A 21210-nucleotide genomic window follows, 5' to 3' on the forward strand; every position below is an offset into this window, starting at 1 on the left:
AGACCAAGAGACCTTAACAATTCCAGCGACTCAATGAGCCAGACCAAGGGAACTTAATGACACCAGACACTCAATGAGCCAGACCAAGCAACCTTAACGATACCAGATACTCAATGAGCCAGACCAAGAGACCTTAACGATACCAGACACTCAGTGAGCCAGACCAAGAGACCTTAACGATACCAGACACTCAGTGAGCCAGACCAAGAGACCTTAACGATACCAGACACTCAATGAGCCAGACCAAGCAACCTTAACGATACCAGACACTCAGTGAGCCAGACCAAGAGACCTTAACGACACCAGATACTCAATGAGCCAGACCAAGGGACCTTAACGATACCAGATACTCAATGAGCCAGACCAAGGGACCTTAACGATACCAGACACTCAATGAGCCAGACCAAGAGACCTTAACGACACCAGACACTCAATGAGCCAGACCAAGAGACCTTAACGACACCAGACACTCAATGAGCCAGACCAAGAGACCTTAACGACACCAGACACTCAATGAGCCAGACCAAGAGACCTTAATGACACCAGACACTCAGTGAGCCAGACCAAGCGAACTTAACGATACCAGACACTCAATGAGCCAGACCAAGCGAACTTAACGATACCAGACACTCAATGAGCCAGACCAAGCGAACTTAACGACACCAGACACTCAATGAGCCAGACCAAGCGAACTTAACGATACCAGACACTCAGTGAGCCAGACCAAGCGAACTTAACGATACCAGACACTCAATGAGCCAGACCAAGCGAACTTAACGATACCAGACACTCAATGAGCCAGACCAAGCGAACTTAACGATACCAGACACTCAATGAGCCAGACCAAGCGAACTTAACGATACCAGACACTCAATGAGCCAGACCAAGCGAACTTAACGACACCAGACACTCAATGAGCCAGACCAAGAGACCTTAACGACACCAGACACTCAGTGAGCCAGACCAAGCGAACTTAACGATACCAGACACTCAATGAGACAGACCAAGCGAACTTAACGATACCAGACACTCAATGAGCCAGACCAAGCGAACTTAACGATACCAGACACTCAATGAGCCAGACCAAGCGAACTTAACGATACCAGACACTCAATGAGCCAGACCAAGCGAACTTAACGATACCAGACACTCAATGAGCCAGACCAAGCGAACTTAACGACACCAGACACTCAATGAGCCAGACCAAGAGACCTTAACGACACCAGACACTCAGTGAGCCAGACCAAGCGAACTTAACGATACCAGACACTCAATGAGCCAGACCAAGCGAACTTAACGATACCAGACACTCAATGAGCCAGACCAAGCGAACTTAACGATACCAGACACTCAATGAGCCAGACCAAGCGAACTTAACGACACCAGACACTCAATGAGCCAGACCAAGAGACCTTAACGACACCAGACACTCAGTGAGCCAGACCAAGAGACCTTAACGACACCAGACACTCAATGAGCCAGACCAAGAGACCTTAACGATACCAGACACTCAATGAGCCAGACCAAGGGACCTTAACGACACCAGACACTCAGTGAGCCAGACCAAGAGACCTTAACGATACCAGAGACTCAATGAGCCAGACCAAGAGACCTTAACGATACCAGACACTCAATGAGCCAGACCAAGATACCTTAACGATACCAGACACTCAATGAGCCAGACCAAGAGACCTTAATGACACCAGACACTCAATGAGCCAGACCAAGAGACCTTAACGATACCAGACACTCAATGAGCCAGACCAAGGGACCTTAACGACACCAGACACTCAATGAGCCAGACCAAGCGACCTTAATGACACCAGAGACTCAATGAGCCAGACCAAGAGACCTTAACGATACCAGACACTCAATGAGCGAGACCAAGCGAACTTAACGACACCAGACACTCAATGAGCCAGACCAAGAGACCTTAACGACACCAGACACTCAATGAGCCAGACCAAGAGACCTTAATGACACCAGAGACTCAATGAGCCAGACCAAGAGACCTTAACGATACCAGACACTCAATGAGCCAGACCAAGAGACCTTAACGACACCAGACACTCAATGAGCCAGACCAAGAGACCTTAATGACACCAGAGACTCAATGAGCCAGACCAAGAGACCTTAACGATACCAGACACTCAATGAGCCAGACCAAGATACCTTAACGACACCAGACACTCAATGAGCCAGACCAAGCGACCTTAACGACACCAGACACTCAATGAGCCAGACCAAGAGACCTTAACGACACCAGACACTCAATGAGCCAGACCAAGAGACCTTAACGACACCAGACACTCAATGAGCGAGACCAAGCGAACTTAACGACACCAGACACTCAGTGAGCCAGACCAAGCGAACTTAACGACACCAGACACTCAATGAGCGAGACCAAGAGACCTTAACGACACCAGACACTCAATGAGCGAGACCAAGCGAACTTAACGACACCAGACACTCAATGAGCCAGACCAAGAGACCTTAACGATACCAGACACTCAGTGAGCCAGACCAAGAGACCTTAATGACACCAGACACTCAATGAGCCAGACCAAGCGACCTTAATGACACCAGACACTCAGTGAGCCAGACCAAGCGAACTTAACGACACCAGACACTCAATGAGCCAGACCAAGAGACCTTAACGACACCAGACACTCAATGAGCGAGACCAAGGGACCTTAACGACACCAGACACTCAATGAGCCAGACCAAGCGAACTTAACGACACCAGACACTCAGTGAGCCAGACCAAGAGACCTTAACGACACCAGACACTCAATGAGCCAGACCAAGCGACCTTAACGACACCAGACACTCAATGAGCCAGACCAAGGGAACTTAATGACACCAGACACTCAATGAGCCAGACCAAGGGAACTTAATGACACCAGACACTCAATGAGCCAGACCAAGAGACCTTAACGACACCAGACACTCAATGAGCCAGACCAAGGGAACTTAATGATACCAGACACTCAATGAGCCAGACCAAGAGACCTTAACGATACCAGACACTCAATGAGCCAGACCAAGCGAACTTAACGATACCAGACACTCAATGAGCCAGACCAAGAGACCTTAACGATACCAGACACTCAGTGAGCCAGACCAAGCGACCTTAACGATACCAGACACTCAATGAGCCAGACCAAGCGAACTTAACGACACCAGACACTCAATGAGCCAGACCAAGCGAACTTAACGACACCAGACACTCAGTGAGCCAGACCAAGAGACCTTAACGATACCAGACACTCAATGAGCGAGACCAAGCGAACTTAACGACACCAGACACTCAATGAGCCAGACCAAGAGACCTTAACGACACCAGACACTCAATGAGCCAGACCAAGCGAACTTAACGACACCAGACACTCAATGAGCCAGACCAAGCGAACTTAACGATACCAGACACTCAATGAGCCAGACCAAGAGACCTTAATGACACCAGACACTCAATGAGCCAGACCAAGAGACCTTAACGATACCAGACACTCAATGAGCCAGACCAAGGGACCTTAATGACACCAGAGACTCAATGAGCCAGACCAAGAGACCTTAACGATACCAGACACTCAATGAGCGAGACCAAGCGAACTTAACGACACCAGACACTCAGTGAGCCAGACCAAGAGACCTTAACGACACCAGACACTCAATGAGCCAGACCAAGCGAACTTAACGACACCAGACACTCAATGAGCCAGACCAAGCGAACTTAACGACACCAGACACTCAATGAGCCAGACCAAGCGAACTTAACGACATCAGACACTCAATGAGCGAGACCAAGCGAACTTAACGACATCAGACACTCAGTGAGCCAGACCAAGAGACCTTAACGATACCAGACACTCAATGAGCGAGACCAAGCGAACTTAACGACACCAGACACTCAATGAGCCAGACCAAGCGAACTTAACGACATCAGACACTCAGTGAGCCAGACCAAGAGACCTTAACGATACCAGACACTCAATGAGCCAGACCAAGAGACCTTAACGATACCAGACACTCAATGAGCCAGACCAAGAGACCTTAACGATACCAGACACTCAATGAGCCAGACCAAGAGACCTTAACGATACCAGACACTCAATGAGCCAGACCAAGCGACCTTAACGACACCAGACACTCAGTGAGCCAGACCAAGATACCTTAACGACACCAGACACTCAATGAGCCAGACCAAGGGTGCAAGAAACTCACCTAGGCAGATTGAGGGCCACTCTACACTTGTTGAAAATCAACGAGGCCAGACCAAGACTTCGTCACGATGTCCGCAAGGGAACGAGGGCTCCCTTACACACAACCCCAGACCCCCAGACTCAGACCCCCAGATTCAGACCCCCAGAATCAGACCCCCAGACTCAGACCCCCAGACTCAGACCCCCAGACACAGACCCCCAGACTCAGACCCCCAGACTCAGACCCCCAGACTCAGACCCCCAGACTCAGACCCCCAGATTCAGACCCCCCAGATTCAGACCCCCAGACTCAGACCCCCAGATTCAGACCCCCAGACCCAGACCCCCAGATTCAGACCCCCAGACTCAGACCCCCAGACTCAGACCCCCAGACTCAGACCCCCAGATTCAGACGCCCAGACGACTCAGACCCCCAGACTCAGACCCCCAGACGACTCAGACCCCCAGGGACAACAAAACAAGACGCCGTAGAAGCCGGAACTCGTCCGAGTTTCAAATTCGAGTCGCCGAAACCCATCGAGCCAGACCACCACGGCACCGCCAGGACCACCCCGCGCCCAGATCGGAGCTCGCCGAGCCAGAGCCAGAGGCCGCCGCCGGCTTCGCTCACCTTGCCACTCGCTCTGCTCGTCTGAGTTTCGGCCTCCGTGCTGCCGCCCCCCCCGCCGCCTCCACCTCCTCCGCAACCTCCTCCGTCGCCGCCGCCGCCACCTTCATCCGCGTCGCCCCCCGCTCCTCCTCCTGCCACCGCCACCGCCGTCGCGCCGATCCCGGCTGCTTGGGCGGCCTCCCACGGCGCGCGGGTCCCGGCGAACGCGACGGCGCACGGCCCGGCGGGCGAGGCCGATGCGGCGGGCGGCGAGGCCTCGCCGTCGGCGCGGGCGACGGCGGCGGCGGCGGCGGCGTCGGCGGGCGCCGAGGGCGCGGCCTGCGAGGAGGCCGTGGCGGTGGCCGTGGCGCGCGGGGACGTGGAGTCGTCCGAGTCGCGGCAGTACAGCACCCCGCTGTGCGACACGTGGATGCTCGGGGCGCAACCCATGGCACCATGGACTCACCCGCACCTCGTCCTCCTCCTCCTCCTCCTCGTCCTCCGTCTCCTGCACCACTACCGGCTGCACCTCTACCGGCTATCCCACCACCACCACCAGCGCGGCCCTCCTCCTGCTCGTCACCTCTTCACCGCAGTCGTCCGCTTTGTCGTCTTCGTGCTGCTCCCCTCTCCTCCTCCTCCTCCTCCTCTTCTCCGTTCGTCTTCTTCCTCCTCCTCTTCTTTGTTCCGCTCCTTTCTCCGCCCTCCCTCCTCCTCCTCCTCCTCGCCTGCTGCCGCTCCTCGCCCCGTGGGGGCTCGGTCCACGGGCCCCGGACGGACACTACGGCCGGCGGTCACCTCTAGCCCCCGATGACGACACCAAGCGACGACGGCGACGGCGGCGGCCGACGATGCCGACGACGAACCCGTCGCCGGTCTTCTCACCCCGGCAGCGGCGCCGGCACTCGCACCGGAGGTGGCACCGGCGCGGGCACCAGCGGCGACGCCCGGCACCAATACCGGCGTAGGCGCGGCGGCGCGGCCACCGACGCCGGCACGGCGCGACGACGGCCCCGGCGGTGACCCCCGAGGACGATGACGGCCGTGCCGCTGACACCACTGATGCCGACGTCACCGGCCTTGAACTTTGTCCGCGAATTTTATGTTTTTTTTTTTACCACCGTCCGGCCGCCAGCCGCTCGCCCCTCGCCGCCCTCTTCACCGATGACACAGAGCGGTGGCGGCGACGCGGGGGACGCGGTGGGGGGTTGTGGGGGGGGGGGGGGGCGGGAGAGGGGAGGGGGGTGGACGTCGTGCGACCGAGACGGCGGAGCAAGTAGGACGAGCCTCAGCGTCGGCCGCGCCAATTCGATCCTGTTCCGTTGCTGCCGCTGGTGCTGCTGCTGTGGCACCGGTGGTGGTGGTGGGAGACAAAGGCGGCCGGGCGTGGTGCTGGCCACCACCGCTCCCTCGCGTGCCACAGCGCCGGCCTTGGCAGGTGCTGCTTGCCAACGGCACTTGTACCAACACTCTACTACAAGCTATACGGGGGGGGGGGGGATATATTTGCCTTTGGTGCGAGTGGTGCTGTTCTTGCCGCTGCTGCTGTTGATACTGCTGCTGCTCCTGCTGGTGCAGTTGCTCCTGTTGATGCTGATACTGCTGCTGCTGCTGCTGTTGATGATACTGCTGCTGCTCCTGCTGGTGCAGTTGCTCCTGTTGACGCCGATGCTGCTGTTGAAGTGTCGATATTCAAGGCTGCTCTCTCTCTCTCTCTCCGTCTCGCAATCTCTTCTCCACGGGAAGGTTTTTCCTAAAAAAAAATCCCAACTGTTTCCGGCGGTGGGTTTCAGCGTCGAGGCGACGACGCACAGCTGACCGGGGTCGCGGGGAACGCCTCGGCGCGCCGCGCGGTGCGGGTGGAAACCGGCTCCGATGCAATCTTCACGGCGGGCGATTGGATCTGTGCGACGGTGAATGAATCCGAATCAAAGGCCGTGCGTGGGTGGCTCAGCCCCAGAGAAGAGCCGGCCGGTCGTCAAAAGTGGATCGGCACGTCGAGATTAAACGTCCAGTCTGAGTCCAGGTACGGGTCACTCACGGGTCAGGTGATGTCACAGGCCACGTGATGTCACAGGTCAGGTGATGTCACAGGCCACGTGATGTCACAGACCACGTGATGTCACAGACCACGTGATGTCACAGGTCAGGTGATGTCACAGGCCACGTGATGTCACAGGCCACGTGATGTCACAGACCACGTGATGTCACAGACCACGTGATGTCACAGGTCAGGTGATGTCACAGGTCAGGTGATGTCACAGGTCACGTGATGTCACAGGTCAGGTGATGCCACGGGTCAGGTGATGTCACGGGCCACGTGATGTCACGGGCCACGTGATGTCACGGGCCACGTGATGTCACGGGCCACGTGATGTCACAGGTCAGGTGATGTCACAGGTCAGGTGATGTCACAGGTCACGTGATGTCACAGGTCAGGTGATGCCACGGGTCAGGTGATGTCACGGGCCACGTGATGTCACGGGCCACGTGATGTCACAGACCACGTGATGTCACAGGCCACGTGATGCACACAGGCCACGTGATGTCACAGGCCACGTGATGTCACACGTCACGTGATGCCACAAGCCACGTGATGTCACAGGCCACGTGATGTCACAGGCCACGTGATGTCACAGGTCAGGTGATGTCACAGGCCACGTGATGCACACAGGCCACGTGATGTCACAGGCCACGTGATGCCACAAGCCACGTGATGTCACAGACCAGGTGATGTCACAGGCCACGTGATGTCACAGGTCAGGTGATGCCACAGGCCACGTGATGCCACAGTCCAGGTGATGTCACAGACCAGGTGATGTCACAGCCCACGTGATGTCACACGCCACGTGATGTCACAGGCCATGTGATGTCACAGGCCACGTGATCCACACAGGCCACGTGATGTCACAGGCCACGTGATGTCACAGGTCAGGTGATGTCACACGCCACGTGATGCCACACAGCCCACGTGATGTCACACGCCACGTGATGCCACAAGCCACGTGATATCACACGCCACGTGATGCCACAAGCCACGTGATGTCACAGACCAGGTGATGTCACACGCCACGTGATGTCACACGCCAGGTGATATTCAATCCCCGCGATTCACTCCCAAGCCGAATCCGACCGATTCACTCGCGTCACGAATCCACAAAGATCCGACCTCACACCCCGGGCCATTCGATGCTCCCCAAAGACGGCCGCTTCGATCTTGCTTACACCCCAGGCGACCCCGGCGCGCGTCGATCCCCGTCAAGCCCGACCCCGGTTCGGGCACAGGCAGTGGCGATTCGATCTCACGGGAAGTGGACTCAATCCGAGCCATGGTTGCATGCGACGTCGATCCAGGAAATGCGAATTCAATTCAGATCCGGCGGATTTTGCCTCCAAGCGTATCTCTCTTCCCCGTCTACTCCACATACACACAGACCCCGGAGATTCCCATGTCGGGGACGAGAAGGGGAGATCGTTATTAAATAGATAGTTGTTAAATAGATAGTTGTTAAATAGATAGTTGTTCAATAGATAGTAATTGAATAGATAGTTATTAAATAGTTATTAAATAGATGGTCGTTCAATAGATAGTTGTTAAATAGATAGTTGTTAAATAGATAGTTGTTAAATAGATAGTTGTTAAATAGATAGTTGTTCAATAGATAGTTATTAAATAGATAGTTATTAAATAGTTATTAAATAGATAGTTGTTAAATAGATCGTTGTTGAATAGATAGTCGTTAAATAGATAGTTATTCAATAGATAGTTGTTAAATAGATAGTTGTTAAATAGATAGTTGTTCAATAGATAGTTATTAAATAGATAGTCGTTAAATAGATCGTTATTTATAAGCCGTTCTTAGGGCCGCCTTGGTCGAATGTCGGATAAACCACCCGGAACGCAACGTCACACAAACCGCCTGCGCGTCGACACCGCGTGGCTGCAGATGGTGGTGGTGGTGCTGATGATGATGATGGTGATGATGATGGTGGTGATGATGGTGCTGATGGTGGTGATGATGCTGATGGTGGTGGTGGTGGTGATGATGGTGCTGATGGTGGTGCTGATGGTGGTGGTGGTGATGATGGTGCTGATGGTGCTGGTGGTGGTGGTGATGATAGTGCTGATGGTGGTGGTGGTGGTGATGGTGCTGATGGTGGTGGTGCTGATGGTGGTGGTGGTGGTGCTGGTGGTGGTGCTGGTGGTGGTGGTGCTGATGGTGGTGGTGGTGCTGATGGTGGTGGTGCTGATGGTGGTGGTGCTGATGGTGGTGGTGCTGGTGGTGGTGCTGGTGGTGGTGGTGCTGATGGTGGTGGTGGTGCTGATGGTGGTGGTGGTGCTGATGGTGGTGGTGGTGCTGATAGTGGTGGTGCTGATGGTGGTGGTGCTGATGGTGGTGGTGGTGCTGATGGTGGTGGTGCTGATGGTGCTGCTGATGGTGGTGGCGGTGCTGATGGTGGTGGTGATGATGGTGGTGGTGGTGCTGATGGTGGTGGTGGTGCTGATGGTGGTGGTGGTGCTGATGGTGGTGCTGATGGTGGTGGTGGTGGTGCTGATGGTGGTGGTGGTACTGATGGTGGTGGTGGTGCTGATGGTGGTGGTGGTGCTGATGGTGGTGTTGGTGGTGGTGCTGATGGTGGTGGTGCTGATGGTGGTGGTGGTGCTGATGGTGGTGGTGGTGGTGCTGATGGTGGTGCTGATGGTGGTGGTGGTGATGATGGTGGTGCTGATGGTGGTGGTGCTGATGATGGTGTTGGTGGTGGTGCTGATGATGGTGGTGGTGGTGCTAATGGTGGTGGTGGTGGTGGTGCTGATGGTGGTGGTGGTGCTGATGGTGGTGGTGGTGCTGATGGTGGTGGTGGTGGTACTGATGGTGGTGGTGGTGGTAATGATGGTGGTGGTGGTGGTAATGATGGTGGTGGTGGTGCTGATGGTGGTGCTGATGATGATGGTGCTGGTGGTGCTGATGGTGGTGGTGGTGCTGATAGTGGTGGTGGTGGTGGTGCTGGTGGTGGTGGTGGTGCTGATGGTGGTGGTGGTGCTGATGGTGGTGGTGGTGGTGCTGGTGGTGGTGGTGCTGATGGTGGTGCTGGTGGTGGTGGTGGTGCTAATGGTGGTGGTGCTGATGGTGGTGCTGATGATGGTGCTGATGGTGCTGGTGGTGGTGGTGCTGATGGTGGTGGTGGTGCTGATGGTGGTGGTGGTGCTGATGGTGGTGTGGATGGTGGTGGTGCTAATGGTGGTGGTGGTGGTGCTAATGGTGGTGGTGCTAATGGTGGTGGTGCTGATGGTGGTGGTACTGATGGGGGTGGTGGTGGTGGTGGTGGTGGTGATGTTGATGGTGGTGGTGGTGCTAATGGTGGCGGTGCTGATGGTGGTGCTGATGATGGTGCTGATGATGGTGCTGGTGGTGGTGGTGCTGATGGTGGTGGTGGTGCTGATGGTGGTGTGGATGGTGGTGGTGCTAATGGTGGTGGTGGTGGTGCTAATGGTGGTGGTGGTGCTGATGGTGGTGGTGCTGATGATGGTGGTGGTGCTGATGGTGGTGGTGGTGCTGATGATGGTGGTGGTGCTAATGGTGGTGGTGGTGCTGATGGTGGTGGTGCTGATGGTGGTGGTGGTGCTGATGGTGCTGCTGATGATGGTGGCGGTGCTGATGATGGTGGCGGTGCTGATGGTGGTGGTGGTGCTGGTGGTGGTGGTGCTGGTGGTGGTGGTGCTGATGGTGGTGGCGATGGCGGTGGTGGTGGTGATGGTGGTAACACGAAACAGCTGAGTCTGAGCAACCAAAATAAAATCACGGCGCGCGTTTGAAGAGGTTTTAAAATAAACGAGGCGGCTTGGATGCTTCCAATGAAACACATATATTGATGGGATGAGGAATGTGATGCTGATAATGATGATGATGACGACGATTGGACAATGACGATAGAATGACGACGACGCTTATCAGAGACGAACGAACAGCCTTGCCTGGTGAAGAGGATGTCCTTATAAAGACGACGGCAGCAGCCGCGACAGAAGCGGAACAGATGCTCGCAAACACGGGACCATCATCACCACCACCATCATCATCATCACCTGCACTACCATCTCCATCGTTACGCGACACGGACCAGCGCTGCTGCATGGATGGCTACGGACGGCACCACCATCATCATCATCGCCACCACCACCACCATGATGATGATGAGATGTGCTACTGTGGCGATGGATGCGATGAAGTATCCAACGAAGAGGAATGATTGACTATTTAAATGTTTAACGATTTTTTCTTTTTTCCCTGTTGCAGTTCATAATGCCGAGCTTAGAATGCACATGATCACGAATCGGTGGGTGGCGACGATGATGATGGTGATGATGGTAATTTTTGAATTATATAAACTGCAGAATAACCAAACGTGCTCCGCTGGCGAGCACCGAATTCAAGGCTACACAGAGAAATATTTAAAAAAACAACACAACCCCCGCTGATGAAACCAAACGCAGTCTTAACAGAGAGAACGCGCCAACAGCTGATGCTGCTGCTGCTGCTATTGAATCACAGAGGCTGTAACAACAGCAAGCCCCGTTTCGCGAGCACCTATTAAGGCACAAACGCACAAGGCAGTGGCAAACAAACAGCAGCAGCAGCAGCAACGGAAATGTTAAGCGCACATCGCTGCGTAATATATTAACCAGCGGATCGCGACGATGATGATGATGGTGGTGGTGGGGGGGGTTGATGGTAACGACCGTTATGATGGTGGTGATTTTTTTTTGTTTTAAATGATGGCACACCGCGTCCTCACACACCGGACTAACACTCACTGCGCACCCAAGGAGGATGATGGGTGGTGATGGGACGGGGGGGGGGAGAAATGGCGATCCCGGTTGGCTGCCGAGTGATGATGATACGGGACAGGCACCGAATCCGCTACTCGCAGCACATCCCCCCCTCTCCTCCATCCCCCCCTACCTCACCCCCCCCTCCATCCCCCCCCCGCCTCACCCCCCCCCTCCATCCTCCCGCTCCTCCCCCCCCTCCAACCCCCCCCCCCCTGCTCCTCCCCCCTCCAACCCCCCCCCCTGCTCCTCCCCCCTCCACCCCCCTCCTCCATCCTCCCCCCTCCTCGTTCTCACCCCCCCCCTCTCCTCTCTCTCCACACGCAGTGGTGATGATGATAGTGCTGTGGTGATGGTGGTGGTAGTGGTGCTGTGGTGGTGGTGGTGCTGTGGTGATGGTGGTGCTGTGGTGGTGGTGGTGCGGTGGTGGTGGTGGTGGTGATGTGGTGGTGATGGTGCTGTGGTGGTGGTGGTGGTGGTGATGTGGTGGTGATGGTGCTGTGGTGATGATGGTGGTGATGCTATGGTGGTGGTGATGATGGTGGTGATGATGGTGGTGTTGCTGTGGTGGTGGTGGTGCTGTGGTGATGGTGGTGCTGATGGTGGTGCTGTGGTGTTGGTGATGGTGGTGATGGTGGTGGTGATGGTACGGGTAGCCGGGTTTCGGGTACCCGGTTGCGACCTCTGCCGCACACGCAAGACCCTGCGGAGAGGGCATTGGTGGTGGTGGTGGCGGTGGAGTTCGGGCGAATCGGAATGTTTGTTTGGACCTCAGGAGGAATCCGAAGAGCTGTGAAGCTCTTTGTTCACAGAACAACAACAACAACAACAAGAGACAACGATAGGTGGTGCAAAGTGGAGAAGAGATAAGCGAGTCACCGGAAACAATTAGAAATGAAGTCGACCGCGCAAGTAGATATTGCATAAGCGCAAAGGGAATTTCGGTCGATGTTCCAACGCTAAATGCAAACCTGGGCAAGGCAGCAAAACAACAACAACAACAACAGACCCCAGACCACAGCGAGACGACAACACAGACCACCTGTGGTATAGGGCGTGGTGAAGTGTGCGTGGTGTCACAGGGCAATAATTTGCACACGTGGGGTGCTGCATGAGAGAGATGGGAGAGTATTTACAGTTGGACCAGATGGCGTCATCTGGTCCAACACCAATGTGAGACTAGGCTCTAAGAAAAGCTGTCTCGGGTGTGGACCAATCAACTTCAAGGACAGTGCATATCATTATCATCATCAGAGTTGTTTCTTTTTGTTTGCATTTTGACTGCTTGTGTTGTGGTTATTGCAAACATGGTGCCTTGTAGAAAGGTGTCAGTTTTTGTACCAGTTGAAAGGGTAAAAACCTATTACTATATTTTGCCACTGGTAAAGGAGATGTCTCATAGTGGGGTATGGGTGGTTAGGGGGGGGTGAATTGATAAGACAATTTGGGTCCGGGGGGGGGGCATTGAAGCAACTGAGCTATTGTGACGGCTTGACGACCTGTATATATGGTACACTGCGTACTTTGTAGGGCATTACGGGGCATTAAGGGGCACTAAGGGGCATTGCGGTTCAACGTCACCGGAGCGCGCGCTCCAATCACGGCGCGTGCGCGACCTTTGATCGCACTCCCCTCCTCCCCCCCCCCCCTCGTGGTTACGTCATTGCAGGCCCCGCCCATCCGCGAGGAGACCCCGCCCACTCACGCAGAGACCCCACGCACAGGCTCCGCCTACTCGTGCATAGGCCCCCGCCCACCCACGCAGAGGTCCCGCCCACTCGTGCATAAGGCCCCGCCCACCCACGCAGAGGCCCCGCCCACTCGTGCACAGGCTCCACCCCGCTCACTCACGCATCGGCCTCACCAACGCAGAGGCTCCGCCTACTCGTGCACAGGGCCCCGCCCATCCACGCAGAGGCCCCGCCCACTCGTGCATAGGGCCCCGCCCACTCGTGCACAGGCTGCACCCCCCCCCGCTCACTCACGCATCGGCCTCACCAACGCCTAGGCTCCGCCTACTCACGCATATGCCCCGCCTACTCACGCATAAGCCCCGCCTACTCACGCCTATGCCCCGCCCACTCGCGCATAAGCCCCGCCCAGCTCGTCAGGAGCGGTTCAATTCCTGTTCACGGTCATCGTCGGTGGCGAACAGCTGAACCGGTTTCGAAGCCGTCACGCCCCCCCCCCTCTCCACCCTCATGCCTGCCCCCAGCAGGGTCCCTCAATGATGGGGAGACAAAGGCGGCCGGGAGGAGTCCTGGCACTCACAATCCATACTCCTGAGTTCTTTCGGCAAAGTCACCTGACGACGGACGCTTTGTGTGTTGCGCCCGAAACGTCGTGATGAATTCTATTTGAAACCCACGTGACTTTACCGAAAGAACCAAAGAGTATGGGGGGGTGGGGGGCGTCCATAAATGACGTCACGCAATTTTGGACAATTTTTGACCCACAAAAGTCAGCACCCCCCCCCCTCAAATATGACGTCACAAAGCTCTGCCCCCCCCCCCTCCCAAAAAAAAATAAAACATGCTTCAAATCTCTTTAAACTATTGTCATTGTAGCGCGTATTTAATGTGGCGCTGCACTCTGATGTTGTAGGAGAAAACATTTATTAAAAAGTCTATTTAATTAAGTAAAACGTGTTGTCTATATTTATTTAAAGTTGCGCATTTTGATGTGACGTCACATTTCTCTCCCCCCCCCCTCGTCACACATCGTCACAAATCTCTGACCACCCCCCCTCCCCCCGTAGGTGCGTGACGTCATTTATGGACGGCCCCATACCCCTGGATTGTGTGCCTAAATAGGTGCTCGCTAACAGCACCTGCTGTACCAGCCTGTGTACATCGAGACAGATAGCCAGCATTTTAGGCTGAGTCGACCTAGGGGAGATCCAGGACAGGCTCATATATTCGTGGCCACGCGCGCACACACACACAAAGATACAAAGATCCCCCGTATAGCCTTAACAGACTGTAGGGGCAAGTGCTGTTAGCGAGCACCTACACACACGCACACGCACACACGCGCACACGCACACACACGCACACACGCGCACACGCACACACGCACACGCACACACACGCACGCACACACACACGCACAGACACACACACACAGACACACACACACAGACACGCACAGACACACACGCACACACGCACACACACGCACACACGCCCACACACACACGCACACACGCACACACGCACACACACACACGCACACACGCACACACACACACGCACACACGCACACACGCACAGACACACACACACAGACACACACACACAGACACGCACAGACACACACGCACACACGCACACACACACACACGCACACACGCACACACACACACGCACACACGCACACACACACACGCACAGACACACACACACAGACACACACACACAGACACACACACACACGCACACACACACACGCACACACGCACACACACACACGCACACACGCACAGACACACACGCACACACGCACACACACACACGCACACACACACACACGCACACACGCACACACACGCACACACGCACACACGCACGTGGGGGCGGTGCCCGTGTGTGACCCCCCCCCCTCGTCCACAAGGTGCACACGCGACTCGTACGTCAATCGCGGGCAGCCCTACGTCATAGCGTCATAGCACGCAGTCTGTAACCTTGCAGCCCGTAGCAGCACTACAGCCAGTAGCAGCACTACAGCCCTACAGCACTACAGCCAGTAGCAGCACTACAGCACTACAGCCCGTAGCAGCACTACAGCCAGTAGCAGCACTACAGCCCGTAGCAGCACTACAGCCAGTAGCAGCACTACAGCCCTACAGCACTACAGCCAGTAGCAGCACTACAGCACTACAGCCCGTAGCAGCACTACAGCCCGTAGCAGCACTACAGTCAGTAGCAGCACTACAGCCCGTAGCAGCACTACAGCCAGTAGCAGCACTACAGCCAGTAGCAGCACTACAGCCAGTAGCAGCACTACAGCCCTACAGCCCGTAGCAGCACTACAGCCCATAGCAGCACTACAGTCAGTAGCAGCACTACAGCCCTACAGCCCGTAGCAGCACTACAGTCAGTAGCATCACTACAGCCAGTAGCAGCACTACAGCCAGTAGCAGAACTACAGCCCTACAGCACTACAGCCAGTAGCAGCACTACAGCACTACAGCCCGTAGCAGCACTACAGCCCGTAGCAGCACTACAGCCCGTAGCAGCACTACAGCCAGTAGCAGCACTACAGCACTACAGCCCGTAGCAGCACTACAGCCCGTAGCAGCACTACAGTCAGTAGCAGCACTACAGTCAGTAGCATCACTACAGCCCGTAGCAGCACTACAGCCAGTAGCATCACTACAGCCAGTAGAAGCACTACAGTCAGTAGCATCACTACAGCACTACAGCCAGTAGCAGCACTACAGTCAGTAGCATCACTACAGCACTACAGCCAGTAGCAGCACTACAGCCAGTAGCAGCACTACAGCCCTACAGCACTACAGCCAGTAGCAGCACTACAGCCCTACAGCACTACAGCCAGTAGCAGCACTACAGCCAGTAGAAGCACTACAGCCAGTAGCAGCACTACAGCCAGTAGCAGCACTACAGCCCTACAGCACTACAGCCCGTAGCAGCACTACAGCACTACAGCCAGTAGCAGCACTACAGCCAGTAGCAGCACTACAGCCAGTAGCAGCACTACAGCCCGTAGCAGCACTACAGCCAGTAGCAGCACTACAGCCAGTAGCAGCACTACAGCCAGTAGCAGCACTACAGCCAGTAGCAGCACTCTGTAGTCTGATGATTATTTTTAAACAACAAAAAAATCTAGTAGTAGGTTTTTACCCTTTCAACTGGTACAAAACTGACACCTTTATACAAGGCATCATGTTTGCAATAACCACAACACAAGCAGTCAAAATGCAAACAAAAAGAAACAACTCTGATGATGATAATGATATGCACTGTCCTTGAAGTTGATTGGTCCACACCCGAGACAGCTCATCATCAGAGTTGTTTCTTTTTGTTTGCATTTTGACTGCTTGTGTTGTGGCTATTGCAAACATGATGCCTTGTATAAAGGTGTCAGTTTTTGTACCAGTTGAAGGGGTATAAACCTACTACTATATTTTGCCACTGGTAAAGGAGATGTCTCATAGAACAAAAAAATCATCACAACCCGTACTCTCTGTGTAGCACGAATGCAGTGTGCTCTCCGATGATTTACATTTGTAAAAGTACGGTTGAGCTTGTGCCCGTATGATCGGTGCTATAACTGGGTCACGTGGTGTAACTCTGTTGCTTTGTGATGCATCTACTCATCTGTCTGCTGATGATGATGTAGAGGCTTTACATTCTACAAGCTGCGTCCTTTGGTACGTGAGTTCCTACACACACCCCCCACCCCAATCTCTCTCTGTCTCACAGTGCAAGCATTCAGTACCAATCACCCGTCACCCCGGCCGGGTACGGGTACCCGTTCCCTACCCGTACCCGTCCCGTTCCCTACCCGTACCCGTCCCGTTCCCTACCCGTACCCGTCCCGTTCCCTACCCGTACCCGTACCTTACCCGAAATGAGTGACAAACGGTTACTCACCAGTGACTCACGGCCTACCCGTACCCGTACCCGGCCGCACCAGGGTCGCAAACGGCTACCCGTACCCGTACCCGGCCGGGTACGGGTAGCCGGGTATCGGGTAGGGTACGGGTATCGGGTACCCGGTTGCGACCTCTGGGGTACACGAACTCAGTTTGACACTGAGTCGACCTGCCACACGGACACACTCATCTCTACGTATGTAGGCAAAGCAAAGGCAAAGATCCCCCGTGTAGCCTTAACAGACTGTTGGGGCAAGTGCTGTTAGCGAGTAGCACCTATGAAGGCCGGCACTGTGGCACACGAGGGGGTGGGTGGCCAGCACCACCCCCGGCCGCCTTTGTCTCCCCGGTGGCGATGTTTACACACCGGAGCAGGTACTCATTTGAGGCTGAGTCGACTTAGGGGAGGCCCATGACCGGTTAAAATAATCGTCACTGGTGTTGGCCTTGAGCGGGAATCGAACTCGGGTGGCGGGGTTCGTAGCGCGCAGCGCTCACCACTATGCCACCACTCCACAGGTGCCCCTCGCTAACAGCACTTGCCCCAACGGTCTGTTGAAGCTACACGGGGGATCTTTGTCTTTGTCCCCCCCCCTCTACATACACCCACCCACGACAAAGACAAAGGTCCCACGCGTAGCCTTCGGAGACTTTAGGGGCAAGTGCTGTGAGCGATTAGCGCCTATGAAGGACACCCACCACCCACCCCACATATACACACACACACGCACACACGCATACGCACACACGCACGCACACACGCACGCACACGCACGCGTAAACATGTACGGACTCATATCGCTATGACAATTTGACAACAAATATTTATACACGCGCGCGCGCGCACCACGCAGATTGATGTTAATGGCCCATCACCCCTCTTCGATACAGGTCATAATAAACAGGACCCTGCGGGGTGGGCTGGTAGGAACGAATAACCAAATAATATAAACATAATGTATTATTACACTTGTTAAGCCAGGAAAGCCCCACTGAGTCAAAAGGTTTTTGTCGGGTCCTGGCAAGTGTTTGCAGTAGGGGGCGATGTTGATACACGGACGGACGGACGGACGGACGGACGGACGGACGGACGGACGGACGGACGGACGGACGGACGGACGGACGGACGATATAATCTATTGGTGGTCTGGTCCACTTGGTTCCTACCAGTATCATGAAACATAGATGCTACTTACTCGCTCTGGTGATGACATCGTGGGTGTGTCAGAGCCAACGTGCACGATGTCCATCTCGCTCGCAGTCGTGAAAGCGCGTTTATACGAAACCCAGGAGAGCCGGGAGAACGACGAAGGCAGGGAGGGGGGGATGGGGTTAACCCTCACAGCTCCGCACAGACGGATTCAACAATCCCGTACCGCCATCGACAAGAAGCACGCGGTATGTTCACCACACCACGCAACACCTATGAAGAGGCGGCGCGTGGACATCACGCCTTGAACGCCTCCCCCCCACGCACACCGCGCGCCACGTTCTCTGCACTCAGTTGAGGCTGAGTCGACCTAGGGGAGGCCGCCGGACCGGTTCCAGGCGTTCGTCGCCGGGGCTTCGTATTGCGCTCACCACTGCGCCACCGCTCCCCGCAGATGCCACGCGACACAAACGCGGAGAGCTGATCAAAATTTCTCAGCTCAGGAAAAGGGGTTATTTTCCGGAGCTCTGCCCCGTACAGCTCCACCCAAAGCAAAATCTCCGTACGCTGCACGCAACCCCAAAACGCAGACGCACAAACCCACCACGTGAGCGGTTGGCAAAGTGACCAGGGCGCCTGTGCCAGGCTAGGTGCACATTCGAGAACGGCGCGTTAAGCGTGTAAAGGTTCGCTGCTGTGTCGGTCACGGGACAGGCCTGTGGCAACTTGCCGTGGTTTAGTCACTACACCAGGCACTCCTACACACAAAGACAAATACAAAGATCCCCCGTATAGCCTGGACAGGCTGTTGGGGCAAGTGCTGTTAGCGAGTAGCATGTTTGAAGGCCCGCACGGCACACGAGGGGGTGGGTGGCCAGCCACCACGCCCGGCCGCCTTTGTCTCCCCAGTGGCGATGTTAACTCCACGCAGCACCAGGCACTCATGTGAGGCTGAGTCGACCTAATATATACAAAGATAAAGCTCCCCCGTACAGCCTCAACAGGTTGTTAAGGCTATCAAACCTCTAAAGACACCGATACACACCTGTACACACACTCACATCAACACACATCTGTACACACACTCCAATACCAATGCACGCCTTTCACCACTAAGCGACTGTGAGGTCATCAACAGCGCCTGTGCCAGGCTAGGTGCACATTGAGGCCACGTGAAGTGTCCGAAGGCTCGCTTAGAGGAGGAGGAGGCCACGGGACAGACCCAGCAGGTGCCATCGGTCGGCTGCCTGAGATGACCGGTAGATGCACCACCAGCTGTACCCCCCTACTGTGCAAACGTGCTGCACTTTATCCGCCCGGCGCTCCGCTCGCTGTTGTGAGCGTCGCTCCACTCTGCCCCCCGTTTTTGCTGGAGGGCGACTGCCTCCAACTGCCCAGTAGCAGCGTCCTTCACGAGCCTCCTACACAGAGGTCGATCTTGACACCGCTGGTACCGCTCATCGGCAAGTCCGCTCAGCTCCACGTCCTTTCGTAACCGCATCAGCTCCATCTCTTCTCTAGCCCGTGTCGTGCCCGTTCACACAAACTCACATCTACACACACATCTACATACACATCTACACACACACACATCTACACACACACACACTCACATCTACACACACACACATCTAAACACATCTACACACACACACTCACATCTACACACACATCTACACACACATGTACACACACACATCTACACACACATGTACACACACACATATCTACACACACACATCTACACACACATCTACACACACACATCTACATACGCACATCTACACACGCACATCTACACACACACATCTACACACACACACATCTACACACACACATCTACACACACACACATCTACACACACACATCTACACACACACATCTACACACACACATCTACACACACACATCTACACACGCACATCTACACACACACACATCTACACACACACACATCTACACACACACATCTACAAACACACATCTACACACACATATACACACACATCTACACACACATGTACACACACACATATCTCCTCACACACACATCTACACACACACATCTACACACACACATCTACACACACACATCTACACACACACATATACATACACACACATCCACACACACACACATCTACACACACACATCTACACACACACACATCTACATACACACACATCCACACACACACAATCTACACACACACATCTACATACACACACATCTACATACATACACACACATCTACACACATATACACACACACACATCTACACACACACACCCGTGCACATACCTGCAGTCGTCCCTCGGATCCGTTGCTTAATTCCCCGTCCATGGTGCCGTCCTTGCCTTCTCAATGCCCCTTCAATGCCCCTTCAATGCCCCTTCAATGCCCCTTCAATGCCCCTTCAATGCCCTCCCGATGCCCTCTCATCAGCTGAACTATTTGGGGTGGGGGTCTCGTGACTTCAGCAGCTGCGGAATGGGGACCCCCACCTGCGATTCGTCCTCTGTCTCCTGTCAATCAAAGTCCCTTTCCGTCTTTGTCTCTCTTATAGCCCCTAGCCCCCCCCACCCACCCCCGTGCCACCTACCCCTCTCAGCAGAGGCGGGAGGGTGACACCACCTGTACTGTCCAATCTCTAAGCACGCGTGTGTGTGTGTACGTGTGTGTGTGTTCGTGTGTGTGTGTGCGTGTGTGTGTGTTCGTGTGTGTGTGTACGTGTGTGTGTGTTCGTGTGTGTGTACGTGTGTGTGTGTACGTGTGTGTGTGTTCACGTGTGTGTGTACGTGT

The 21210-nt window shown here is 54.9% G+C and overlaps 1 protein-coding gene across 8 annotated transcripts in view; it reads right to left on the minus strand.

The window, feature by feature from the left end:
- LOC144950846 (high affinity cAMP-specific and IBMX-insensitive 3',5'-cyclic phosphodiesterase 8B-like) overlaps positions 1 to 20947 on the minus strand; it is a 79000-nt gene extending 58053 nt beyond the window's left edge. For 2 of the 8 annotated variants that reach the window (XM_078880976.1, XM_078880970.1), the window contains exons 1-2: positions 10787 to 11617; positions 4834 to 6715 (exon numbers count right to left, since the gene is read on the minus strand). In XM_078880976.1, the coding sequence (XP_078737102.1) occupies positions 4834 to 5262 (429 nt within the window). In that variant the 5' untranslated portion in view covers positions 5263 to 6715; positions 10787 to 11617. The other 6 variants (XM_078880973.1, XM_078880975.1, XM_078880974.1 and 3 more) reach the window with 6 other exon arrangements.
- Positions 20948 to 21210: the final 263 nt, after the last annotated feature.

The sequence above is a fragment of the Lampetra fluviatilis genome, chromosome 59, assembly GCF_964198595.1.
Source record: "Lampetra fluviatilis chromosome 59, kcLamFluv1.1, whole genome shotgun sequence".
NCBI lineage: Eukaryota > Metazoa > Chordata > Hyperoartia > Petromyzontiformes > Petromyzontidae > Lampetra > Lampetra fluviatilis.